Source organism: Rutidosis leptorrhynchoides, chromosome 3 (assembly GCF_046630445.1).
Source record: "Rutidosis leptorrhynchoides isolate AG116_Rl617_1_P2 chromosome 3, CSIRO_AGI_Rlap_v1, whole genome shotgun sequence".
Classification (NCBI taxonomy): domain Eukaryota; kingdom Viridiplantae; phylum Streptophyta; class Magnoliopsida; order Asterales; family Asteraceae; genus Rutidosis; species Rutidosis leptorrhynchoides.
In genome coordinates, this window is record NC_092335.1 from 694,700,703 (window position 1) to 694,726,969 (window position 26,267).

General features: G+C 35.8%; 1 protein-coding gene across 1 annotated transcript; it reads right to left on the reverse strand.

The window, feature by feature from the left end:
- Positions 1-13,436: 13,436 nt before the first annotated feature.
- On the reverse strand, positions 13,437-14,356 carry LOC139902758 (uncharacterized). Its single transcript, XM_071885358.1, has 3 exons — positions 13,933-14,356; positions 13,742-13,860; positions 13,437-13,646 (listed from the first exon to the last, which is right to left on the reverse strand). Exons 1-3 carry the CDS (start codon positions 14,354-14,356, stop codon positions 13,437-13,439), a joined length of 753 nt encoding a protein of 250 aa, XP_071741459.1.
- Between the last annotated feature and the right edge of the window lie 11,911 nt (positions 14,357-26,267).

Genomic DNA, 26,267 nt, shown 5'->3' on the forward strand with positions numbered 1-26,267 from the left:
TAAAATGAACAAAGTGTAACGACGTCTCTAACGTGACTCGTATTGAATCGAAAGAATTAGTGCAACTCTAAAGAAGCGTTCCCCGAGGGAAGTGTATAAATGATTGTTCACGTCAATGCGGTTCAAGTCAAACAATAATGTATTCCGGTACGAGAAGTGTAACGAACTATGATAACGAGTAGTACGCAACCGTAGTGATAAGTAGTGACGAAGATACTCACCTAGAGTAGTGATGGTAGTAACAAGAAGTGGTAGATAGTAAGGAACACCGGTGTGACGCCGATAGTAAGTTGAAACGGTGGCGAATAATAATCTGGGAGACAGAGTTCCCGAACAAGTATGACTAATCAAGTCATCGTCGTCCTTACGCGTATGAATCTTAAGTTTACGTGTGTTACCCGAAAGTGGTAGATTACAGATTCGTATGATGAAAACTTGGTACCATTAAGAAGTTTGCCTAAGAATGATTCAAGTATAATGCACAAGTAGTCAAGTAAGTGCTATCTATAGCAAATGCATATCAGAATGTAATGGTTAACTATCCGATTGTAGTCTAGATTCACTAATGCTTCCTAACGACTCTATCAGACACACTAATGCATATCCTAGTTCCCTACAACCAACGCTCTGATACCATCTGTAACGACCCGGCAAAATCGTCATTGATGGCGCCGTTAACTTAGGTCCCATTACGTGGTCATAGTCCCTATATGAGACGCGTTTGACCAAAATTATATCGCATTCATTTGAAACGTACAAGACTTACAAAGTTTAGTTTACCAAACGGTTCGACAACAAGTTTAAGTTTAAAAAAGTTATAAAGTATAAATGAAATAACTTGCGACATAATAAGTTGAAAATCACGGTGGCTATAAATAGTGTAAGTATGTATGCTATAAGTTTGAATCCAAAGGTGCTATCACTAGCGTAAGCATGTATGCTTGACCCCAAGCAAGTAATCAAAGTGTGCGGAAGCATGTATCAAGTAGCCAAGTATGAACCTGAGAAACATATAGAAAACTGTCAACGAAAAACGTTGGTGAAATTATAGGTGTATTTGTAAACATTATATTTTGAACCACAAGATTTAGTATTTCCATAACGTCGATTATCTAAATCGTTTGCATTCCAAAAGTATGTTCGCGAGCACCCAATTATCAAGGATTAACTTTCCTTCCATAGAACCCCATCACAATAGTGTTAAAACATACACTGTTTCTCGAATATACATTCCATCCAAAATAACGGTAGCGAACCGTCCGAATGAGGGTTTGTCAAACCCGTATGGCCATACAACATAAGTTATCGCTTACACCCTGCAAGTGTAACTAATGATAATCGAATTGAGGATTTTTGTTCAAACTCGCTGTGGAATGTTTGTTTCATCGAACTTGTGTTCAAAACATAAAGGTAAGTAGTACAAGATATAACAAAGTATATGTTTCTCAGCCCACAATTTAAAAGTATAAAAGTTATTGAAAAGGTGGGACTATGATCTCACCTCGAGTGCACGAGTATAAAGGTACTTCACAAAATAAAAGTGTGCATGAAAGTTGATTAGCTTTGACCTAAACAAGTAAGTTGTATCAATTAACCGGTTACGACACAAGGTCGGGCGAAATGTGTTCAATTAGTCCTATGGCTCGTTATGACTCGAATAGTATAGCATGTGAATCACGTTGTCAAGTTTCATACAAGAATCAAGTATAAAGGTATGTTAGAACGATTGCATAAGTATTTGGTTAAGTTTGACTAAAAGTCAAACTTGGTCAAAGTCAAAGTCAACAAAAAAGTCAACACGTTCGGGTCGGGTCCCGAACTATTTTCCTAAGCTTAGAAATCATATATGAGCATGTTGGCCAAGTTTCATGTCAATAGGGGGTGTATAGAATAGCTAGAATTAAACGAAAAATGACGTTTTTGGGCAGTCTGCTCAGATGCGCCGCATCTTGACCTGGTTTAGCAATTCTGGGGCAGTTTAACACTTAGACGATTCCAACTTCAAACAACCATAACTTATGAACCGTAAACATTCAAAACACGTATCTTATATCGTTGGAAAGGTAATTTAAAGAGGAATACAACTAAACATATTTCATCAATCAATTCCATCATTAACAATAATGAAAACCTCAATAAATGATCATTAAACGTTCAAAATCAAAGTTTCAAGTTCATAAAATGCATTTCTTGACTCGGGAATCCAATTTACACAAACGATACGCCGTTTTGAAGGTGATGAAACATACAATACAACTAAACACCTACTAATATCATTTCATAGCATTCAATGCATCAAAAATCCATTTTAAAGTTCATCAAACCCTAACCAAGAATCAAGAATTCGTCAATTTTGTAAATGAAGCTTTTCTAAATCAACCTACACATCAAAATGAAGCTAATGATGCTAGTTACTCCAAAATCAACAAATTGAGCAAACCAAACATATATTCATGTTAGACTTGAGCCATAGACACTAATTAACACCATTTCAAGTCAATAAAATAAATTTAGAGTAATCTAGTGTTTTAGAGATGTTACCTAAACGAGATGAAATTTGTATCAAAATGTAGAGGATGAAGAGAGGATTCTAAATATGTAGTCGGATTTGTTGTGAGCTTCCTAGATGTGAAATGGATGATGATTTCTTATTTGAGTGTTTGAGAGAAAAAGAGGAAGTAAGCAAGAAAGAAAGAGATGAATGAATGAGTGGAGGTGGTGAGGTGGTTGACTAGTCAACTACTAGCCACCTCTTTGGTCAAGTGGCAAAACTAGTCCCTCGATTTCGGATGCGGTGCGTGAATTACCTAAACGAAATATTTAAAAAACGCTAGGGTAAACGAGAGATGTTAAATCAAATAACGGAAATATTAAGAACGTTAGTTAACGAAAATTACGAATTTAGATAACGAAAGATATTATCTAAAAAAAGACGGTTTTAAAATAAATTTAACAAAAACCGCGGGATGTTACAGAGTTGGTTCCGAGGGCTACACCCATTGCTAAAACTCCTTATCGTTTGGCACCAATGAAAATGCAAGAGTTGTTAAATCAAACCCAAGAGTTGCTTGAAAAGGGTTTTATCCGACCGAGTGCTTCGCCATGGGGCGCTCCGATTTTAAGCGGATGTGTATCGATTATCGAGAGTTGAATAAAGTGACGATCAAGAATCGTTATCCATTGCCTCGGATTGACGATTTTTTTGACCAACTCCAAGGTGCGACTTATTTTTCTAAAATTGACTTACGGTCCGGTTATCACCAAATGCGGGTCCGTGAGAAAGATATTGAGAAAACGGCATTTCGAATGTGTTACGGGCATTTTGAATTTGTAGTTATGCCTTTCGGTCTTACGAATGCACAGGCGGCATTCATGGATCTTATGAACCGAGTGTGCTAACCTATGTTGGACAAGTCGGTAATTGTGTTCATTGACGACATCCTCGTTTATTCTAAGGGTATGAAGGAACACAAACGTCATTTGCGCGAAGTGTTGAAGACATTGCAGAAGGAGAAGTTGTATGCCAAACTCTCCAAGTGCAAATTATGGCTAAGGGAAGTGCAATTCCTTGGCCATATTGTGAATAAAGAAGGTATTCAAGTAGATCCGGTGAAAATAGAGACGGTGAAGAGTTGGGAACAACCGACTACGCCTACGAAAATCTGAAGTTTTCTCGAATTGGCCGGTTATTATCGTCGGTTTATCCAAGACTTTTCTAAAATCACCTCTCCGTTAACAAAGTTGACAAGGAAGAACGTGAAGTTTAATTCGTAAAATGAGCAAGAGATTGCTTTCCAATTGTTGAAGGAAAAGTTGTGTCAAGCTACGATGTTGGTATTACCAGAGGGAATTGAAGATATGATGGTTTATTGTGATGCCTCATTAAATGGAATCGGGTGTGTTCTAATGCAAAGAGGTAAAGTCATCACTTATGCCTCTCGACAATTAAAGGAGCATGAAAAGAGATACCCGACCCATGATCTCGAATTGGCGGCGGTGGTTCATGCATTGAAGATTTGGCTCCACTACTTGTATGGTGTCAAGTGTACGATTTAATCGGATCATAAAAGTTTAAAACATCTTTTTGACCAAGATATTTGAATTATCGCCAACGTAGATGGATGGATGTGGTAAAGGACTATGATTGTGAGATACTTTACCATCCGGGTAAGGCGAATGTGGTCGCGGATGCGTTGAGTCGAAAGAGTCAACATCCGGCGATACGAGTAGGATCGTTACGCATGATTATTACTAACGATTTTCTTGTAAAGCTTGGTGAGATTTAAATTGAAGCTTTTGTCAACAACAAGCATGAAGAATGAATCGTGGGGCAAACGGAGTCCATTACCTTAGGCACGCATGGTTTATTGTCCTTTCATGGAAGGTTGTGGATGCCTAGAATGGGAGATTTCTGACAAGTGCTACTTGATGAAGCACATAAGTCAAAGTATTTCATTCATCCGGGTGCAACAAAGATGTACCTTAATTTAAGGAAAGAATATTGGTGGCCCGCCTTGAAACGTGATGTTGTTAAGTATGTTGAATAATGCGTCACGTGTTTGCAAGTTAAAGCCGAACACAAAAAGCCGTATGGTATGTTACAACCGTTAGAAATCCTGAAATGGAAATGGGAGCACATTACCATGGATTTCATCAAGAAGTTACCAAAGACTGCGAGAACCCAATTGGATACAATTTGGGTGATAGTTGATCGGTTGACGAAAAGTGCATTGTTTCTTCCCATTCGGGAAACGATATCGTCAGAGACCTTGTCTAAGTTGTTTATTAAAGAGGTGATATCGAGTCATGGGGTTCCTATATCTATTATTTTGGATCGAGATACTCGTTTCACGTCTCAGTTTTGAAGTTTCATGAAGATATGGGTACACAATTAAAAATGAGCACGGCGTACCATCCTCAAACGGAACGTCAAACCGAACGTACGAATCAAACATTGGAGAATATGTTACGGGCGTGTATTATTGATTTCGGTGGTAGTTGGAATGAGCACTTACCTTTGGCGGAATTCTCGTACAACAATAGCTATCATGCTAGTATTGGAATGTCACCGTATGAGATGCTTTATGGGCGTCGATGTCGAACTCCTATATGTTGGGGTGAAGTAGGACAAATTGAAATCGGGAGCACTGATTTGGTTTTAGAGACGAATAGTAAGATTGAGATGATTCGGGGTCGACTTAAGGTGGCACAAGATAGACAAAAATCTTATGCCAATAAACGAAGGCCACCGATTGAGTTTCAAGAAGGTGACATGGTGATGCTTAAAGTTTCACCATGGAAAGGTGTTATTCGGTTTCGAAAATGAGGGAAGTTAGCTCATCGGTTTATTGGTCCTTTCAAAGTTTTGGCTCGTGTTGGCGAGGTTGCTTATAGACTAGAGTTACCCGAAGAGCTTGCGGAAATCCATAACACATTTCATGTTTCCCATCTCTGTAAGTGTCTTGCGAATGACTCGACTTGGGTGTCGTTAGATGAGATCGCTTTGAACAACAAATTAGAGTATGTTGAAGAGCCGATTTCAATTCTTGATGAAAAGGTTAAAACGTTGCGAAACAAATAGGTTAGAACTTACAAGGTTCAATGGCGACATCGAAAGGGTTCCGAGTTTACATGGGAATCCGAAGAGTTTGTTTTAGTTTATCTTCCGGCTTGTCATGCGGCTTGGATCTCGAGGACGCGCTCCGATTCAAGTGGGGGAGAGTTGTAACACCCCATTTTCCCTCATACGTGTCCCAAGGTACATATTTAGTCTTTTGAACGTTTATACTTGTTTGTGTTTGTGACTAAATGCTTTAAGAGTTGAGTTCGGGGCACCTTCTGGCAAACTATCGCGTCTAGATGTGTCTTGTCGCGTCTGAGAATGTCGCGTACCACAACAGGTGAGGTTGAAATGCGACGTTGAGTGAGCCCATGATTTCTGATAAAAATATCGCGTTCTAGGTATATGTATCGCGATCTGGTGTGTCGCGGATTACGACTTGCTGTGTCAAAACGCGATAACTTTTGAAACCCCACTTCTGTCCATTTATCACATTTGGAATATGTATGTCGGGTGTGGGTGTCGCGAAATGCGACCTGGTGTCGCGAAACGCGACAAATGTCGTTGTTTGACATTTTTGACCCGAATTAAATGGCATCTTTTAGGGGTGTATTGGTCTTTTCACTTGTGGCCGGTTTTGGAGACTTAAAAGCTGATTCAAGCTTATCCTAACTCATTTAACACACTTCTAACTACACCACATTCAATTTTAGAGAGAGAGTTAAGGTTTTAGTGAGAGAGAGCTCACTTGGAGAAGAAGAAGACCAAATCCCACCCGAGTCTGAGTTTTAAAGTTGTTCCCTACGTCTCTAGCTACGATTTGATAGTGTTGGTAAGTCTTAACTCCATGTTTTGAGTTTTAATTTATTTATTGCTAGGGTTTGTTCATTTGAGACTTGTAAGACCCATTTGGTGGATAAATGGGTGAAATTGGGTTAAATTGGTGTATGGAAATCCTAAGGCTTTTTTAATCTAGGGTTTGGTCATGGGTTTGGTGATTGTAAGTGTCAATGGTGTTGTTAGATCACTAATACACTTGTGTAATGATGAAAGATTGTTAATGGGTTCAAGTTGGACCAATTTGTGAGTCTAAGTGTTAAAATGGGTCAAATAGGTAATGTTGACCTAGTTGGACAAGATGGGTATGAAAATACCCTAAAGGGAGTTAGTTATTGTTATTGGACTATAATCACTAGCTTTTAATGATTTATGATGAGTCTTGGCCATAAATGGGCGGTTTTGGTGTAAATGGGTCATTTAATGTATTTGGGTCATTAAATGCTCAAGGGTTAAGTATTGGTGGTTAGTTCCACAAGTTTGTATGTTGATTTGGGTACTTAATGTATTAGGTACTTCGTTTGAAGCTTGCGGATTATAATCATCACCTTGGCGTCAAGGTGAGTGGGATATTTATGAATGTATGTATATAGTATATTTACTTGTGTTCTATGGTATGAACCACAGAGCCGGTAGTGCCATAGTATGTGCGAGTATGCTATGATTGAAATGTCCCATTCATATTGATTATAAACGTTCCATATTAATTGATTTCGTCGCGAGGTTTTGACCTCTATATGAGACGTTTTTCAAAGACTGCATTCATTTTTAAAACAACCATAACCTTTATTTTATCTATAAAGGTTTAAAAAGCATTACGTAGATTATCAAATAATGATAATCTAAAATATACAATTTACACACGACCATTACATAATGTTTACAATAAGAATATATTACATCAAAAATAAGTTTCTTGAATGCAGTTTTTACATAATATCATACAAGCATGGACTCCAAATCTTGTCCTTATTTTAGTATGCAACAGCGGAAGCTCTTAATAATCACCTGAGAATAAACATGCTTAAAACGTCAACAAAAATGTTGGTGAGTTATAGGTTTAACCTATATATTATCAAATCATAATAATAGACCACGAGATTTCATATTTCAATATACATCCCATACATAGAGATAAAAATCATTCATATGGTGAACACCTGGTAACCGACATTAACAAGATGCATATAAGAATATCCCCTGTCATTCCGAGAAATCCTTCGGACATGATAAAAACAACATCGAAGTACTAAAGCATCCGGTACTTTGGATGGGGTTCGTTAGGCCCAATAGATCTATCTTTAGGATTCTCGTCAATTAGTAGATTGGTTTACTAATTCTTAGGCTACCAAGAAAAAGGGGCATATTCGGCTTCGATCATTCACTCATATAATGTAGTTTCATTTACTTGTGTCTATTTCGTAAAACATTTATAAAACTGCATGTATTCTCATCCCAAAATATTAGATTTTAAAAGAGGGACTATAACTCACTTTCACAGATTTTTACTTCGTCGGGAAGTAAGACTTGGCCACTGGTCGATTCACGAACCTATAACAAATAAGTACATATATATCAAATTATGTTCAAAATATATTTACAACATTTTTAATACGTTTTACTGTTTTAAGTTTATTAAGTCAGCTGTCCTTGTTAGTAACCTACAACTAGTTGTCCATAATTAGATGTACAGAAATAAATTGATATATATTATCTTGAATCAATCCACGACCCAGTGTATACACGTCTCAGGCTAGATCACAACTCAAACTATATATATTTTTGGAATCAACCTCAACCATGTATAGCTAACTCCAACATTACTGCATATAGAGTGTCTATGGTTGTTCCAAATAATATATATAGATGGGTCGATATGATATGTCAAAACATTTGCATACGTGTCTATGGTATCCCAAGATTACATAATATATTAGAATACATGTATAATACAATATAAGTTAGCTAGGATATGATTAATATAGATTTGTTACCAATTTTCACGTAGCTACAACAAGCAAAAATAACCAATCTTGTTTTACCCATAACTTCTTCGTTTTAAATCCGTTTTGAGTGAATCCAATTGCTATGGTTTCATATTGAACTTAAGTTTATGAATATATACAGAAAAATTATAAGTTTATAGTCAGAATTACAGGTTAAAAGTCATTTTTTTAAAGGTAGTCATTTCAGTTGAAAGAACGACGTCTAGATGACCATTTTGGAAAACATACTTCCACTTTGAGTTTAACCATGATTTTTGGATATAGTTTCATGTTCATAAGAAAAATTATTTTCCCAGAAGAACAACTTTTAAATCAAAGTTTATCATAGTTTTTAATTAACTAACCCAAAACAGCCCGCGGTGTTACTACAACGGCGTATATCCGGTTTTACGGTGTTTTTCGTGTTTTTTGGTTTTAAATCATTAAGTTAGCATATAATATAGATATAGAACATGTGTTTAGTTGATTTTAAAAGTCAAGTTAGAAGGATTAACTTTTGTTTGCGAACAAGTTTAGAATTAACTAAATTATGTTCTAGTGATTTCAAGTTTGAACCTTCGAATAAGGTAGTTTTATATATATGAATCGAATGATGTTATGAACATCATTACTACCTCAGGTTTTGTGGATAAACCTATTGGAAATGAGAAAAATAGATCTAGCTTCAAAGGATCCTTGGATGGCTTGAAAGTTCTTGAAGCAGAATCATGACACGAAAACAAGTTTAAGTAAGATTTCCACTCGAAATAAGATTGTTATAGTTATAGAAATTGAATTAAAGTTTGAATATAAGTATTACCTTGTATTAGAAAGATATCTTACTGTAAATAAGAAAGATTTCTTGAAGTTAGATGATCACTTTGCAAGATTGGAAGTAAGCTAGCAAACTTGGAAGTATTCTTGATTTTATGAAACTTGAACTTATAGAATTTATGAAGAACACTTAGAATTTGAAGATAGAACTTGAGAGAGATCACTTAGATGAAGAAAATTGAAGAATGAAAGTGTTTGTAGGTGTTTTTGGTCGTTGGTATATGGATTAGATATAAAGGATGTGTAATTTTGTTGTCATGTAAATAAGTCATGAATGATTACTCATATTTTTGTAATTTTATGAGATATTTCATGCTAGTTGCCAAATGATGGTTCCCACATGTGTTAGGTGACTTACATGGGCTGCTAAGAGCTGATCATTGGAGGGTATATACCAATAGTACATACATCTAAAATCTGTGTATTGTACGAGTACGAATACGGGTGCATACGAGTAGAATTGTTGATGAAACTGAACGAGGATGTAATTGTAAGCATTTTTGTTAATTAGAAGTATTTTGATAAGTGTCTTGAAGTCTTTCAAAAGTGTATGAATACATATTAAAACACTACATGTATATACATTTTAACTGAGTCGTTAAGTCATCGTTAGTCGTTACATGTAAATGTTGATTTGAAACCTTTAAGTTAACGATCTTGTTAAATGTTGTTAACCCAATGTTTATTATATCTAATGAGATGCTAAATTATTATATTATCATGATATTATGATATATTACTATATCTTAATATGATATATATACATTTAAATGTCGTTACAACGATAATCGTTACATATATGTCTCGTTTCGAAAACCTTAAGTTAGTAGTCTTGTTTTTACATATGTAGTTCATTGTTAATATACATAATGACATGTTTACTTATCATTTATCATGATTAAACATAGTGTATCAATATCTTAATATGATTCATATGTATTTAGTAAGACGTTGTTATAACGATAATCGTTATATATATCGTTTCGAGTTTCTTAATTCAATAAACTCAATTTTATGTATATAACTCATTTTTAAAATACCTAATGAGATACTTACTTATCATAATATCATGTTAACTATATATATAATCATATATATGTCATCATATAGTTTTTACAAGTTTTAACGTTCGTGAATCACCGGTCAACTTGGGTGGTCAATTGTCTATATGAAACCTATTTCAATTAATCAAGTCTTAACAAGTTTGATTTCTTAACATGTTGGAACACTTAATCATGTAAATATCAATTTCATTTAATATATATAAACATGGAAAAGTTCGGGTCACTACAATGATGTGAACCACGGAGACGGTAACATCATAGTACGTGTGTTGTAGTGTGAACCACGGAGCCAATAGCACTATAGCACGAGTCGTTAAAGTGTGAACCACGGAGCTGGTAGCACTATAAAATGAGGTGTGAACCACAGATCCGGTATCACCAAAGTGTAAACCACGGAGCCGGTAGCACTATAAAAGAGTATGACTCAAATGCGTAGTGACGTGAACCACGGAGCCGGTAGCATCATAGCATTACGTATGGTGTGAACCACGGAGCCGGTAGCACCATAACGCGAGTATGGGTAAGCATATAGTTTGTGTATGTATTGTAGTGTAGCATATTATATTAGGAGTATATGCTATTGTTTGTGCTAGTTGCGGTAATGGAGGTTATTAGCTTTATACTTGGAGTTCGAATGCTAATATTATATTGCTAGCATGTTTGTGGTATGTGAGTAGTTGGTTGCAAGTAGGTATATTATATACGCATGTGTATACTTATTGCACTCACTAAGCTTTGCTTACCCTTCTCGTTGTTTACATTTTTAGGTACGAGTATGGAGAAAGGGAAAGGGTATGCCGAGAATTAAATATTCCCATGTTGGTTGCTAGTTGAAGCTTTTGGAAGTCGACCTAATGTTTTGGGTAGTTTAGCCCCAAACCATGCTCGAGTGTCGCTTGGTTTAAAACTATCATTTATGGGTCGAACTTGTATTACTTTTGATTAAGGGCCTTTGGGCCCATGATGTAAACTTAAACATGTTAAACGTTTAAACGCTTGTATGAAATGGTTGACGGTTTATAAACAATTGATGTGGCGTGTTATTGGTTTATTATAAAAAAAAATTGTCGGATTGCATACGGGTTGGGATGTTTCAGAGAGGTTGTATCTGGTATTTAGTATGAAACGAATGATACGGATTGGGCACCGTTCGTCGTTACCTACTTAGGGATCGCCCCTAATAATATTGGTGATAGGGGTATACAGAGAGGCAGGATATTACTTTCTGTATTAAAAGAGGAGTTAGGTAGAAATGTTGGAGACACTATCGAGTCTCACCAACAGCAGGCTAGAGTATACATTATAGCTCTGATGGGCTGTGTTCTATTTTCTGATTCTAATACGTACGATGTCCCTTTGAGCTTTCTGCATAGCATCATTGACTTAAGTCCAGGTAGACGTATTAGTTGGGGTAGTGCGGTTCTGGCACATCTGTATAGAAATTTGTGTAAAGCTGCCACAAATGATCAAGCCAGGGGCATTAATGGTAGGCTACTTTTAGTACAACAGTGGGTGTATGAAAGAATTTCATCCCTCGCGCCAATTCTCAAAAATGATATACTCATTATTCCAGAGGACCTGGCACCGCACGAGATTCCACCCATTCGTGGACCCTATGGTTCGCGGTATATTATTGTTACTTTCGAGGTATATAATTGTTACTTTCGTGGACCCTATGGTTCATTTGTATGTGTTATTTATATGTAGGTGGCATGGTAAACGGACAAACAAAAATACGCCAACACATGTATTGCCTACGTGTCGATCCGTACTTGCGGCGTTACAGCCTCGAGAGGTAACATTTATTTGGTATGAAACTATGAAGCTATATTAAAGTCAAAACATTTATTAAGTGTTATAATATGTTGATGCAGTTTATATGGAAACCATATGATGATTTGTTACTGAGCTGACTACCCCGTCAGTGCACAGCTGACAGAGCCTTATGGTCATACTGTGGCCCGATTATATTCTGGGCTACTATTGAGACATATCTACCAGATCGGGTCCGTAGGAATTTTGGATGGACTCAGGATATTTCAGGTGATGAACATTTGCTTCCCGCTCAGACGCATCATTATTTACACAAAACAAGCCTTTGCATGAAACAAAGTGCTAATATGAGGGATATTGCCCCACACGTCACGTACATCGGATAATGGAATGACTGAGCCAACTGTGTATTTCTTGGTAGGGATGGTGGGGGTGTGAGTAGGGATTACTTTGACTGGTACAAGGCTCGCACAGTTGTCCACATTACAGATCCCGGAATCGATGACGGCAGCAACACATATCCTAATTGGGCAGGGACTACTAATGTATATGTAAGTAGTGTAATATTTTCATTATTAAAAAAAAATAAGGTCACGATCGATAAACTTTGGTTATAATATTGGTTTACTTTTAACTATATGCAGGAGGAAGGTCTTTGGAGGATGCAAGATATGGCATTTGCACAAATGCAACCAAACAGTTAACCTAACCCGCAACCATTTTTTGGCATGCCACAACAGATACTTGCATACGCGCATCATAATCAGCCAGGATACATACAGTACCCCTAGAAACACGTACAATACCCAACAAAACTTCTATAATACCCAACAGAACGCATTCAATACCCCGCGAAACATATACACTACCTCGTTGAACACGCATCATGGATCATCCTCTCGGACCCGTCAACAGACATATCATGGATCATCCTCTCGGACCCCCCAACAAACATTTCATGGCTCGTCCTCTCGAAGCCCTCTTGATGTGAGTGTATCTGATTACCAACTTGAGGATGAGCCTATCGAGGATTTGGCAGGAGGTGGTGATGAAAACCGGGAACATGTACCGCGGAGGAATCAAAGTCAAAGTGTACCAACAAGGTGTGAAACCGGTCGTCACCTAAGATATATACGTGGGGGACGTCGTGGTCAATGATTAGTTGTATTTATTTTTATACGGTGTAATGTTTATCTTTTGGACTTGTTTAAATATATCTTGCGTTTGTGATTTATATTTAGTATCATTTTTAAACAACAATAACAATAGTTTATTTTAAAGAACAATAACAACAAATAACAATAGGTTATTTAAAACAACAATAACAATAGTTTATTTTAAACAACAACAGCCGCATTAAAAGAAATCAATTAACACAATTCTCTATGTAGATCCACCATCTTTAAATAACACCTTTATTAACGCCTTGCGTGTAATGTTAAGGATTTTAACCTTAACAATAGGGCAAAAGATAGAACAATTTTGTAGCACCAAAACAGCTCCCTCGCGTATGCCTTTGACACCTCCATACTTCCCATGAACACCATCAATGATCTTGCTAGATACTGTTCCTCGAATAGTACCCGTAGTATCCTATTAAACATAAATTAATATAGTTACATTAACCTGTTTTATAGTGAACGCAATACAATAATGAAAATATACATAAGTTAGTGATGTAAACTCACTTTCAGCGTTATAGACATATCACCGACAGCATTTTTCTCACAAGTCTTAACAACACCAACAACTTGATCAGCTGGTAAAAATCTACGCTGCCTCGAAATGCATGCCATATCAGATCTACCTACAGTTACATCAATACACATACACTGTTGGCTTATGGTTTGAAAAATGAGTATACAATTTTGTTGTTTACCTCCGTACGGATATGCAAACTCCGTCGCGCGTAGCCACGGATCCAGTGTAAACGAATCATCCACTTCGTGTCTGTTTATTATTTTCCTTACAAAATCTTGCGTAGACATGTCATCCACAACGTTATTCTCGTTATTTCGAAGTTCATACGCATCTTGGAAAATACCAGCGGGTCCAGGGATTCGGTACGATAATTTGTTCTTTTTGTTAGACCCATAACCCCGCAGAACAGGTGGTGGTGGAGAAATATGTTGTTTTTGTTTTTGACGGTTACGTTTGGGGGACTCTAACGGTCGGGGGAATGGTGGCGACTGAGTCGGCACCAAAATGATTTCAGTGGGTTTTGTAACTGATACAGACTGAGTGAGGTCGGAATCATCGATATCAAGTAGGTATTCCCATCCATCGTTTTCAAAATTGGCCATTTTTTAAAAATGGGATTTAGTGTTTTTTTGTAGTTTTCAACTAGTGATTTCACTGATATATAAATCTCAGTTTGATGTATTTGAAATGTGGTTGTGTGTATGTGATGTTGTTATTGAGAATTAAGTTTCAGTTGGTATAAATACATGTAGAAATGTATAGATTACGACCTGCAAAAGCAAAATGCAGGGCTAAAGTGGACAAAAATATGGCAGAGGCAAAACCGAAGTTTCAAACTTCGGTTTTGCTGAAAAGCCTGCAAAACCGAAGTTTGAAACGTCGGTTTAGGGCACGGGTGGCAATCTTGTACACATGTCTGCCACATCACTGTTGAAAATGCAAAAAGGTGCAAAACGGAGCTTCCAAACTTCGGTTTTAGCAAAACCGAACTTTCAAAGTCCGGTTTTACCATTTTTCAAAAAAAAATTGTGAATTTTCTATTTTTGCAAGTTATCTTGCTAAATTTACTATTTAAAAAAAAAATCCTAATGGGATGTTGCATCGGACACATAATATTAGTCTTGCAAAGGTACGTTGCATCGTGAAACAACGCAGAGCCACACAACATTTCCTTTCATAAAACTTTAAGAGTTGCAAGTCTAAAAACACCACGAGTTTCGAACTCCCGTTGTTTCAAGAAATCTCCCACCGATCCAAGAATCTCCTTGTAAGCCATGAATGCTAAAGAATTCGTTTAAAATTAAAAGAACACAAATAAACATGTAAAATCAATAAATTTAATATTATTGATAATATGTGTCACATTTTTAGATTTAATAGATATATGACATCATTAAAAATACAAGCAAATAGTACTAAAGATGCAGCCACGCCAAAATGGGCTTTAAATCCTACCTTAGCAACTTCATTCTTATGTTGTACTAAGACTGAATAGCATCGTCCAAAATGCTTGTACAAAATTCATAATTTCGGGATAGAAAAAATAGGCCTTAAAAATAGCGGGTTTGGGTCTCTTTTAGATGGTAACTAGTCCGGACCTGCCTGCGCGATGCGGCGGGGGCTTTTGGCTGGCGTATTCATATTTAACGCAGTTTTATTTACACAAGGGAAAACGGGCCATTTGTTATGCGTCGTCGTTGGTGTCGTCGTCTTTAGTGTTTTTTAAAATCTGTCCGGTTCGAACGTAGTTAGTTTCGTTTTGTTGATAAAAATTTTTCGAGCCTAATGGTGCTGGCGAAAAAATTTAACTCGTGGCGAGCAGGAAGATACGGGCTGTCGTTGTGTTTAGCGTTTTTTAAAAAGTGTCCGTTTCGAACGTAGTTAGTATCGTTTTGTTCATAAAATTATTTCGAGTCTGACGCTGCCGTCCAAAAAATTTAACTCGTGCCGAACGGGAAGATACGGGTTGTCGTTGTGTTTAGAGTTTTTTTGAGAAGTGTCTGTTTCGCGTATAAGTCCCGTTGGGTTCGTAAGATTTTTCCGAGTTGAACGGTGGTCTCTGAAAACTTTAACTCGCACCCAGTGAGAAGATAGGGCCCGTTATAAATTCGGGTGGAATTAATTTCTTTATATTTTAATTAAATTATATATTTACACTTTTTACCCCTTAAAAGTGTAACTTGAGGGACCGTTGTGGAAATATAGGCGAAGTTGGGGGACCATTTGTAATGTAAACGCGAACTCAAAACTACAATCAAATATAACTGAACATTTCCCACCACTTTTAGTATGTAAAAGGTTAATGTTAAAATTGTGCGCCCATATCAGTTGGCTAAATATGTAACCTCTTCTAATATTGATTAATCTATATAATCATATTTTGATAAAAAATAAAAAATTAAATAAATAAATGTTGTGATAAAGACAACACACATGTGGCTGACAAATATTGAGCAAATCACGGATGTATTATTATTCTACCTAACTGCACAGTAAATTATTGTATTATAAATACCAGAAGATGTGATTTGCATAAGATGTACATATAGAATATATTTCATATATCATTCTTTTACTCTCTCTTATTTTAAGTAGCCTATAGTCAAGAACAAACCACTAAAGGTAGTTATAAGCCTACTGAATTATAACACGAACCAAACCACTAAAGGTAGTTATAAGCCTACTGAATTATAACGCGTTATCAGCACGAAGTGCTCCGTATAATCAAGGTAATAAAAAAAAATTCTTTAACGATATCTTCTATTATTTATTAGTAAGATAAATTATATTTCTGTAATCTAACTTTTATTAATTTTATTAACATTTATATTTATGTTATATATGGTCGGTTATACCGCCTAAATTATATTTCTGTAATCTAACTTTTATTAACTTCATTAACATTTATATGTATGTTATATATGGTCGGTTATACCGCCTGAATTATATTTCTGTAATCTAACTCTTATTAACTTCACTAACATTTATATTTATGTTATCTAACATTTATGATTATTTATGCAATTAATCATTATTTATTTCATGCATACTAATGTTTATTCTTAAATTTATTATTTATGCATAATAAGTTTATTCTCTTAATCTTCGTATTTATACTAAACATATTTATACTAAATGTATTTTATAGTAATCATATTTATACTAATAAAATTCTTTTATCAAAATAACGAGTACATAACATTCGTTAACGTCAACTAACGACGTTACAACGGTCATATATACATAACGGTTATTAACGTCAACTGACGACGTTACAACGACTATATTTTTCAAATATAAAATAAACATCTCTGTTTTCACTTTTCACAAATCAATCTTCATTTTCTCAGATTACCACTCTCAAAAAGTTTTTGTAAAGATGATTCACACAAGGATAATTTTTCCTATTGTATTGGTTATATTAACTATCATCATTGTTGCTAATATACCACCGGGTGAACCTTTATTCTATCATGCCCCTGTGATTTTATTATTTGTAATCATACCATTATTCTGTTGTTTGCTACTTATGAATTTAAAATGATTCTAATTTCATGATGTTAGAAATTGATTATGATTATAATTTATGTTGTTCATCTTTCTGAAAATAGAAAATGTCAAACTTATCAAAGCTTGAGTTTGATGCCCTAGACGTATCAGGAACAAACTACACATCATGGGTCATGGATGTAGAAATAAATCTTGGATCATTGGGTATTCTAGAAACTTTAAAAGAAAACAATACTTGTTCTGATCAAGATAAATTAAAATCAATTGCTTTTATTCGCAAACATATTGATATCACCTTAAAACATATGTATCTCACTATCAAAGATCCACATGTTTTATGGAAAAGTATCAAGAGTAGATTCGATAATCAAAAGGAAATATTACTCCCAGCTGCGAGGGAAGAATGGAGAAATCTAAGGTTCCAAGATTTTAAAAAGGTAAGTGAATACAGCTCGGTCATGTTCAAGATCCGTTCAAAGCTTCAATTCTGTGGTCAAGAAATAAGTGATGCTGATATGATGGAGATAACTTTCTCCACAATGCATTCTGCAAACATAACTATACAAGAAAATTTGAGATTGCAGAATTACAAAACTTTTTTCAAACTTCAAACTTATCTCTTAATTGCAGAAGTGAATAAAGAATTACTGATCAAGAATCAAGAATCTCGTCCTACGGGTGCGCTAGCATTCCCTGAAGCTAATGTTATTAACAATAATAATAATAATAAAAAGAAATGCACCCGGACGAGGACGTGGGCGAGGTCGTGGTCATATTGGCCAAAACCATCATCATGGAAATTACCATAACAATAATAAAAATCATAACTATGTTCGAAATCATCCTTATGGTAATGGTCGTGGTGGTGGTCATGGTCGTAATGGTTACGGTGGTCGTGGTCGTGGACAAAGAAATAATAATCCACAAAATTATAAAATTCAACCACCATACAATCCCACAAATCATAGTGTTGAAGGAAGCTCTTCAAAGAATATTGAAGATTTTTGTTATCGATGTGGTAAAATTGGCCATTGGTCTAAAAACTGTCGAACAAATCAATATTCTGTTAATCAATATCAGGAATCCCTAAAAGGAAAAGGAAAAGAGGCAAACCTTGTGGATGACCTTGATACAAAAATCACTGAGCCAACAAGTGACGACTTTAATGAATAAATTTCCTATTATATGTCCATATCAAATAAATGGATGTAGATTTATAATCTATACCATATCTACTTTACTATATGTTTCCTTATTATGTACTTTCGTTTATAACATATTTTGAATGTAATATATTGATGAATTATGTACTCATTATTTGTTTCTCATATTTTGAAGTTCATGATGTACACTACTGGAGTGCAAAATCAGTCAAATGGTGGGGATCTTTGTATTGCAGACAGTGGTACCACACACACTATACTCAAATCTAAAAAATATTTTACTGATTTTAAAGCAACAAAAGGAACGGTACATACTATATCAGGTCCTGCGGATTTAATAAAAGGAATGGAAAAGGCAAAATTCTTGTTACCAAATGGTACAAATTTTCTGATAAAAAATGCCTTATTTTCTCCCATGTCAAAGAGAAATTTGTTAACCTTCTCTGACATATACCAAAATGGATATGATTATCAGTCAGTAACTACAGAAAATGATAAATACTTAAGTATCACTGACAAGAAGCATGTGATTGAAAAACTGCCAAGACTTAGTTCTGGTTTACATTATACATATATAAATGTACCAGAAACACACATGGTAGTTAATGAAAAGGCATGTGATCCTGTAATGATCAATCTGTGGCATGAAAGATTAGGTCACCCAGGTTCAACAATGATGAAAAGAATAATTTAAAATACACATGGACATCCATTGACGGATCAAAAGATCCCTCATGATGCACTTATCCCATGTACATCATGCTCACTTGGAAAATTGATAATAAGACCATCACCTCTTAAGGTTGAAAAAGAATCACCAATGTTTCTTGAAAGAATTCAAGGTGATATATGTGGACCAATTCATCCACCATGTGGATCATTTAGATATTTCATGGTCCTAATAGACACATCGAGTAGATGGTCTCATGTTTGTCTATTATCAAGTCGAAATATTGCATTTGCAAAATTTCTTGCTCAAATTATTAAATTGAGAGCACATTTCCCTGATTATACTATTAAAAGGGTGAGATTGGATAATGCTGGTGAGTTTACATCTCAAGCATTTAATGATTTTTGCATGTCTATTGGGATTGTTGTTGAACATCCTGTTGCCCATGTACATACACAAAATGGTTTAGCCGAATCACTAATCAAACGATTGCAGTTAATAGCTAGACCATTGATAATGAGAACAAAACTCCCAGTATCTGTATGGGGTCATGTAATTTTACATGCTGCATCGTTAATTCGCATTAGACCAAGTGCAAGTCATACATATTCTCCCTTGCAACTTGCTTTTGGCTATCAGCCAAATATTTCCCACCTTAGAACATTTGGTTGTGCGGTTTATGTTCCTATCGCACCACCACAACGCACTAAAATGGATCCTCAAAGAAGGATGGGAATATATGTTGGATACGAAACATCTTCAATCATAAGATATATTGAACCCATGACGGGTGATGTTTTTACAGCACGTTTTGCTGATTGTCACTTTAATGAAACATTGTTCCCTAGATTAGGGGGAGAAATAAAAAATAAAGAAAATAATGTTTCATGGTGTGAACCTCAATTAATGTATCTTGATCCTCGCACAAAAGAATGCGAGACCGAAGTTCAAAAAATAATACATATGCAAGAACGTGCGAATAAATTGCCTGATGCATTTACAGATATAAAAAGAGTGACTAAATCATATATACCAGCAGCAAATGCTCCAGCTCGAATTGAAATTCCAAAAGCTGGCAATAATGTCACTCTTGAGTCTTTGCCACGCCAGAAACGTGGGAGACCAATTGGTTCAAAAGATAAAAATCCTCGAAAAAGAAAATCAGCTGATAATGAAGAAAAAGAAAGTGTTCAAGAAGAACCACAAATCAATACTCCTTCTGTAGAAGAGATTGATGATGTCAATACGGAATTTTCAATTAATTATGCACATTCAAAAATATTATGGAACCGAAATGAAATGAAAAATCTTGATGAGATATTTTCATATAATGTTGCATATGACATCATGAATGATGATGATGATCCAGAACCAAAATCTGTCATGGAATGTCAAAATAGACATGATTGGGATCATTGGAAAGAAGCAATACTAGCTGAATTTTAATCGCTCAATAAAAGAAAAGTTTTCGGATCTATCGTTCTCACACCTAAAGATGTGAAACCTGTGGGATATAGATGGGTTTTTTGTGCGAAAAAGAAATGAGAAAAATGAAGTTACAAGGTATAAAGCTAGACTTGTAGCGCAAGGTTTTTCTCAAAGATCGGAAATTGATTATGATGAAACTTATTCCCCTGTTATGGATGCAATTACTTTTAGATACTTAATCAGCCTGGCAGTTTCTAAAAATTTAGAAATGCATCTCATGGATGTTGTGACTGTTTATCTATATGAATCACTTGATAGTGATATATATATGAAGATACCTGAAGGATTTAAGGTATCAGAAGCAACTAATGCAAAACCCAAAGAAATGTACTCAATCAAGTTACAAAGGTCTTTATATGGGTTGAAACAATCGGGTAGCATGTGGTATAAACGATTAAGTGATTACTTGATAAGCAAAGGGTATACCAATAATCTTATTTACCCATGTGTATTCATTAAGAAAACAACATCTGGATATGTGATCATAGCCGTTTATGTTGATGATCTTAACATCATAGGTACAAATAAAGAGATCCATGAAACCATTCAACTTCTAAAGAAAGAATTTGAAATGAAAGATATCGGAAAAACCAAGTATTTCCTTGGTTTGCAGATTGAGCATATGCTTAATGGTTTACTTTTACATCAAACAACTAATACGGAAAAAAATTTAAAACGTTTCAACATGGACAAGGCAAAACCATTAAGTACTCATATGGTTGTTAGATCACTTAATGTTGACACTGATCCATTTCGTCCCTGTGAAGATCATGAAGATATCCTGGGACCAGAAGTACCATATCTTAGTGCAATTGAAACTCTTATGTATCTTACAAATTGTACAAGACCTGACATTTCTTTTGAAGTTAATTCGTTGGCAAGGTTCAGCTCGGCTCCTACCAAAAGACACTGGAATGGGATCAAACACATATTTCGATACCTTCGAGGAACTACTGATTTAGGATTATTTTATTCTAACAAATCAAAACAAGTTTTGGTTGGTTATGCAGATGCAGGTTATTTATCTGATCCACATAAAGCTAAATCTCAAAATAGATATGTATTCCTAAATGGAGGTACCGCAATATCATGGCGTTCTCAAAAACAAACACTTGTTGCAACATCATCAAATCATGCCGAAGTAATTGCATTACATGAAGCTACTCGGGAATGTTTTTGGTTGAGATCAATGACACAACTCATAACTGATTCTTGCGGACTAGAACACGATAAAATCCCAACAACTATATATGAAGATAATGCAGCTTGCATAGCACAGATGAAAGAAGGGTATATCAAAAGTGACCGAACAAAACATATACCTCCTAGATTCTTCTCATACACTCAAGATCTCATCAAAGACAACCAGATTGAAATGAGATATGTTCAATCCAGTAAAAACTCTGCCGATCTTTTCACCAAAGCACTTCCAACTGCTATTTTCAGAACACACGTTCACAATATTGGCATGAGGTATGTTCAAAAGATGTAAAAGCTCAACGATGTCTACTTAAGGGGGAGTCAACTCTATGCTACACTCTTTTTTCCTTAGCTAAAGTTTTTTCCCACTGAGTTTTCTTTAGCAAGGAGGCAGTACTAAGTTGCTCTTTAATACAATTTGTCATCGAAGGGGGAGTGTTGTGATAAAGACAACACACATGTGGCTGACAAATATTGAGCAAATCACGAATGTATTATTATTCTACCTAACTGCACAGTAAATTATTGTATTATAAATACCAGAGGATGTGATTTGCATAAGATGTACATATAGAACATATTTCATATATCATTCTTTTACTCTCTCTTATTTTAAGTAGCCTATAGTCAAGAACAAACCACTAAAGGTAGTTATAAGCCTACTGAATTATAACACGAACCAAACCACTAAAGGTAGTTATAAGCCTACTGAATTATAACAATACATAAATAAATAAAATAAAACATCAGTATCATTCTCAACTTTACACCCTTTATTTTAGTAGATAGTAACTCAAAGATGAAGCCCGGAACAAAATTTGAACCTAAGACTTCTTGAAGGATTTCAGGACTACAACCACCTTGCTTTATCTTTCTGTAGTTACTATCTAATAAAATAGAGAGTGATGTTGATGTCATTAATTCGGTTAGACTGCAAATAAAAAAACCACACTTCTCCGGATAACCCGAACATAAAAAACCTCATCGCTCTTTTTAGAGGGAAAAAAAAAAAGATAGAATAGATTTCTTATCTTCTACTGGCTACACATTATTAATGAATTACTTACAATCTAACACAAACAATAACTATTAGTATATCATATCAGCTTTGAACAAGTAATTCACAGCGCTTGTAATTAACCTACCTCCTTCACGACCATATAACAAATGAATTGCACACAAAAGATGAATCATGTAATGTGGCATCTTGCTATTGTTTAAGTATATTGCATCAACAATATCTCATCACTGAAACCGAAAATTACTAGGACAAAATACATACAATAGTGTCGAAATCAGATGTAAGACCACCACTCAACCTCGTGAATTGATCTTCCAATTGGATGATAACTCTTCAACGTAGGATTTAGCCGTATACACCCGATACAAAAGCCCACATAATAAATCAATTAAGAGATTTTGCCTTGGATATTTCTAGTTGGGATTCATAAGTTTAATGCTGCAACACATTTAAGAAGATAGTTGGAACCTGCCACTCGGTTTTTTTCTCCTCCATCCCTGATCGAAAATTGGTTAAGAAAAACAAAATTTAGTTGTCAGTGTACCTTGTTAGTGTCAGAAGCATGGAAAGTTAGAACATCACTATCATTTCTCATAGATCAATTGAAATCCTATATTGTGTCTAATAATAATTATAGTAGTATATTGCCGGTGATATCAAACTTTGTTGGAGCTTGTTGTTACCATCTATCAATCAATGTTAACATTTTTTGCACCAATTCTTTTTATTTATAATAGTACTTCAACATCTTGATTAAGTTATGAAGATAGATATTCCTAAAAACGTAAACATTCTCGTCTTAATCATTGACATTTGATAATTCATTTGACATCACATAGATGAGATGAGAGATACTAGGAAAAGTGTAACTTACAAAGGCGGAATAATACACCAAGGTTAGTCCTGCTAGAACCACAAATGCGATTTGGAATATGTTATACCTGCCATGCCATGCCATAAATTATTAGTAGGGAGGGACAAACACAAGATCATGCATGCATGTTGCTGCAGTAGTAAGGAGAATATATATATATTGGTGACCAACTTACTTGTATAAGTATTTGATTCCACGAAGTGATTGCAATGTATGACCAAATATTTCTTGGGCAGCTGTTGCTTGAGCGTAGTATGCAAACGCAGTCCAGCAAAATTGGATTACACTAATAATACCAAAACCAAACAGTCATGACAAAGCCCAAGTACTAAGCCAAATGACCATTAGATAAATAAAATAACTAAACAAACACACATCAAGGTATCTAAAAAAGTAAGGACGAGCTTTAAGTTATTATACACGTTAAATAACCCTCACAACAAGTTTTTGATAACTAAACTAGAGACATTATATGGTCCCTTCGGTAATCTACCCTCTACTGGTATGCATGAGACTGCGGGATAACGGGTCACAATTATTATTTAGTGTTTAGTCATGTCTTCAAATGGTAAGTTTAATAGCCATCATTTATTTACCCAAACACTAAATATCTTTCACAAACAACTGTGAAAACTGTGTCATTTGTGTGCTTGGCTCATTCAGTCTATTTAACTCAATTATGAAGATTTCCAGCCTACAATCTAGAAGATTTCCATCCTACAATCTAGAAGCCCACCTTCTAGATATTCAAAGTAGGCAACCTTGACAACTCATATGGAGGTAGCAAAGTTGATGATGATGACGGCCGCCAACCTTCTCCGTTCACACCATTCCACCGCCATAGAATTTTTACTATAAATAGAGGTGCAAACCTCAGTTGTATATCATCCCAAATCACTCAGAGAAGTGTAATCACAACCTAGAGAGTGTGTGTGAGTTTTGAGATTTTTTTTTTTAAGAGTTTTGTAATATTCTGTAAATCTATTCTTGTGAGTAATAGAGTTGTTTTTCTCTCAAATTTATATCTCCCAACGTCCAGGCAATCCCCTCTTCCTAACAAGTGGTATCAGAGCCAGGTTAGAGACGTTGGTTGAGTTTTTGGGTCTTCTGAAGTTTTCTCAAAATTCAATTTTGAGTGTACCATTGGATTCGTCTCGTCGAACCAAGTCCAACGCAAAAAACGGCGACTTAAACGGAGTTATAACGAGCCCAGAAAACGCGGTCAAAGTTTGGTCAACTCGCCGGAATCTCGCCGGAGAAGACGACCGGTGCCGGAATTTTCGCCGGAGAAGACGATCACTGTAGCAATTCACTGTAGCAGCTGGCGGCACTGTAGCAAGTCACTATAGCAGTACTGTAGCGGTACTGTAGCAATTCTGAAATTTTACAATTTGGTCCCTGAAATTTTCAGAATTTCATTTTTTTGGTCCCTGAAGTTTATAAAAATTATAATTTTGCCCCGTAAGTGGAATTTAAGCAGCGAAGTGTCTATTCCACCATTTTCAACCGTTCCGGACGTAACGGTGATCTCTGTTTTCTACAATTCAACCCCGTTTGTGTTGAAAAATTATTTTTAAGGTGATAATGTCCACAGAAGAGTCAACATCATCTTCCGGAGCTATGATTATGCTCACAGCCACAAACTACACGCTGTGGAAACCTCGAAGGGAAGATCTCCTCAGCTGTAAGGATTTGTTTGATCCTATTGAATTGAAGGGTATAAACCCTGATTCTACCAAAGAGAAAGAGTGGAAGAAATCAAACCGAAAAACTATTGGTCAGATCCGTCAATGGATTGATCATAGTGTCTTCCACCATGTTGCACAAGAGACAGACGCATATGTCCTCTGGAAAAAGTTGGAGGACATGTACCAGGCCAAGACTGCTCGAAATAAAGCCCTGCTGATGAGGCGTTTAGTCAACATGAAGCTCAAAAGTGGAACTTCAGTTGCCGAGCATACTAGTGATTTTCAGAACTTGGTCAACCAGTTATCGTCTGTAGAGATGCCGCTTAGCGATGAAGTTCAGGCGCTACTGCTACTTAGTTCCCTTCCCGATAGTTGGGAAACGCTGGTAGTAACACTCAGCAACTCAGCACCGAATGACAAACTTACCATGTCAATGGTCAAGGATGCCTTATTCAGTGAAGAGGCAAGGAGAAAGGACATGGGCACAGATCAGACCCATGCCTTTGTCACAGAGAATCGGGGGAGACAGCGAATGAGTAGCAAAAATAAATGGAGAGGCAGAAGCAAGAGCAGGGGCAGGTCAGCTGATGGCAGAAAACCAACATATAAATGCCATCATTGTGGATTAGAGAGACATATGAAGAAGAACTGCTATAGATTAAAAGAGGAACAAGGTCAAAGCAGTTCACTGCCGAAGAATAAGGGTGGAGAAACATTAGTTGCTATCACAGGTGATGTAGCTTATTGTTCAACCCATGATGAGACATGCCTTCACGTCTCACGAGAAGACACATAATGGGTGGTAGATACTGCAGCTTCCTACCACGTGACTCCATACAAGGAATACTTCACAACATACAAAGCTGGTGACTTTGGAGTTGTGAAGATGGAAAATTCCA

What these genes read in the sequence shown, in the direction of transcription:
- LOC139902758 (XM_071885358.1), bottom strand. Translation starts at nt 14,356, where the DNA reads ATGGCCAATTTTGAAAACGATGGATGGGAATACCTACTTGATATCGAT. An exon ending in GTTTGCATATCCGTACGGAG is followed by an intron (nt 13,861 to 13,932) that starts GTAAACAACAAA and finishes ATGTAACTGTAG; the next exon opens with GTAGATCTGATATGGCATGC. An exon ending in ATATGTCTATAACGCTGAAA is followed by an intron (nt 13,647 to 13,741) that starts GTGAGTTTACAT and finishes TATGTTTAATAG; the next exon opens with GATACTACGGGTACTATTCG.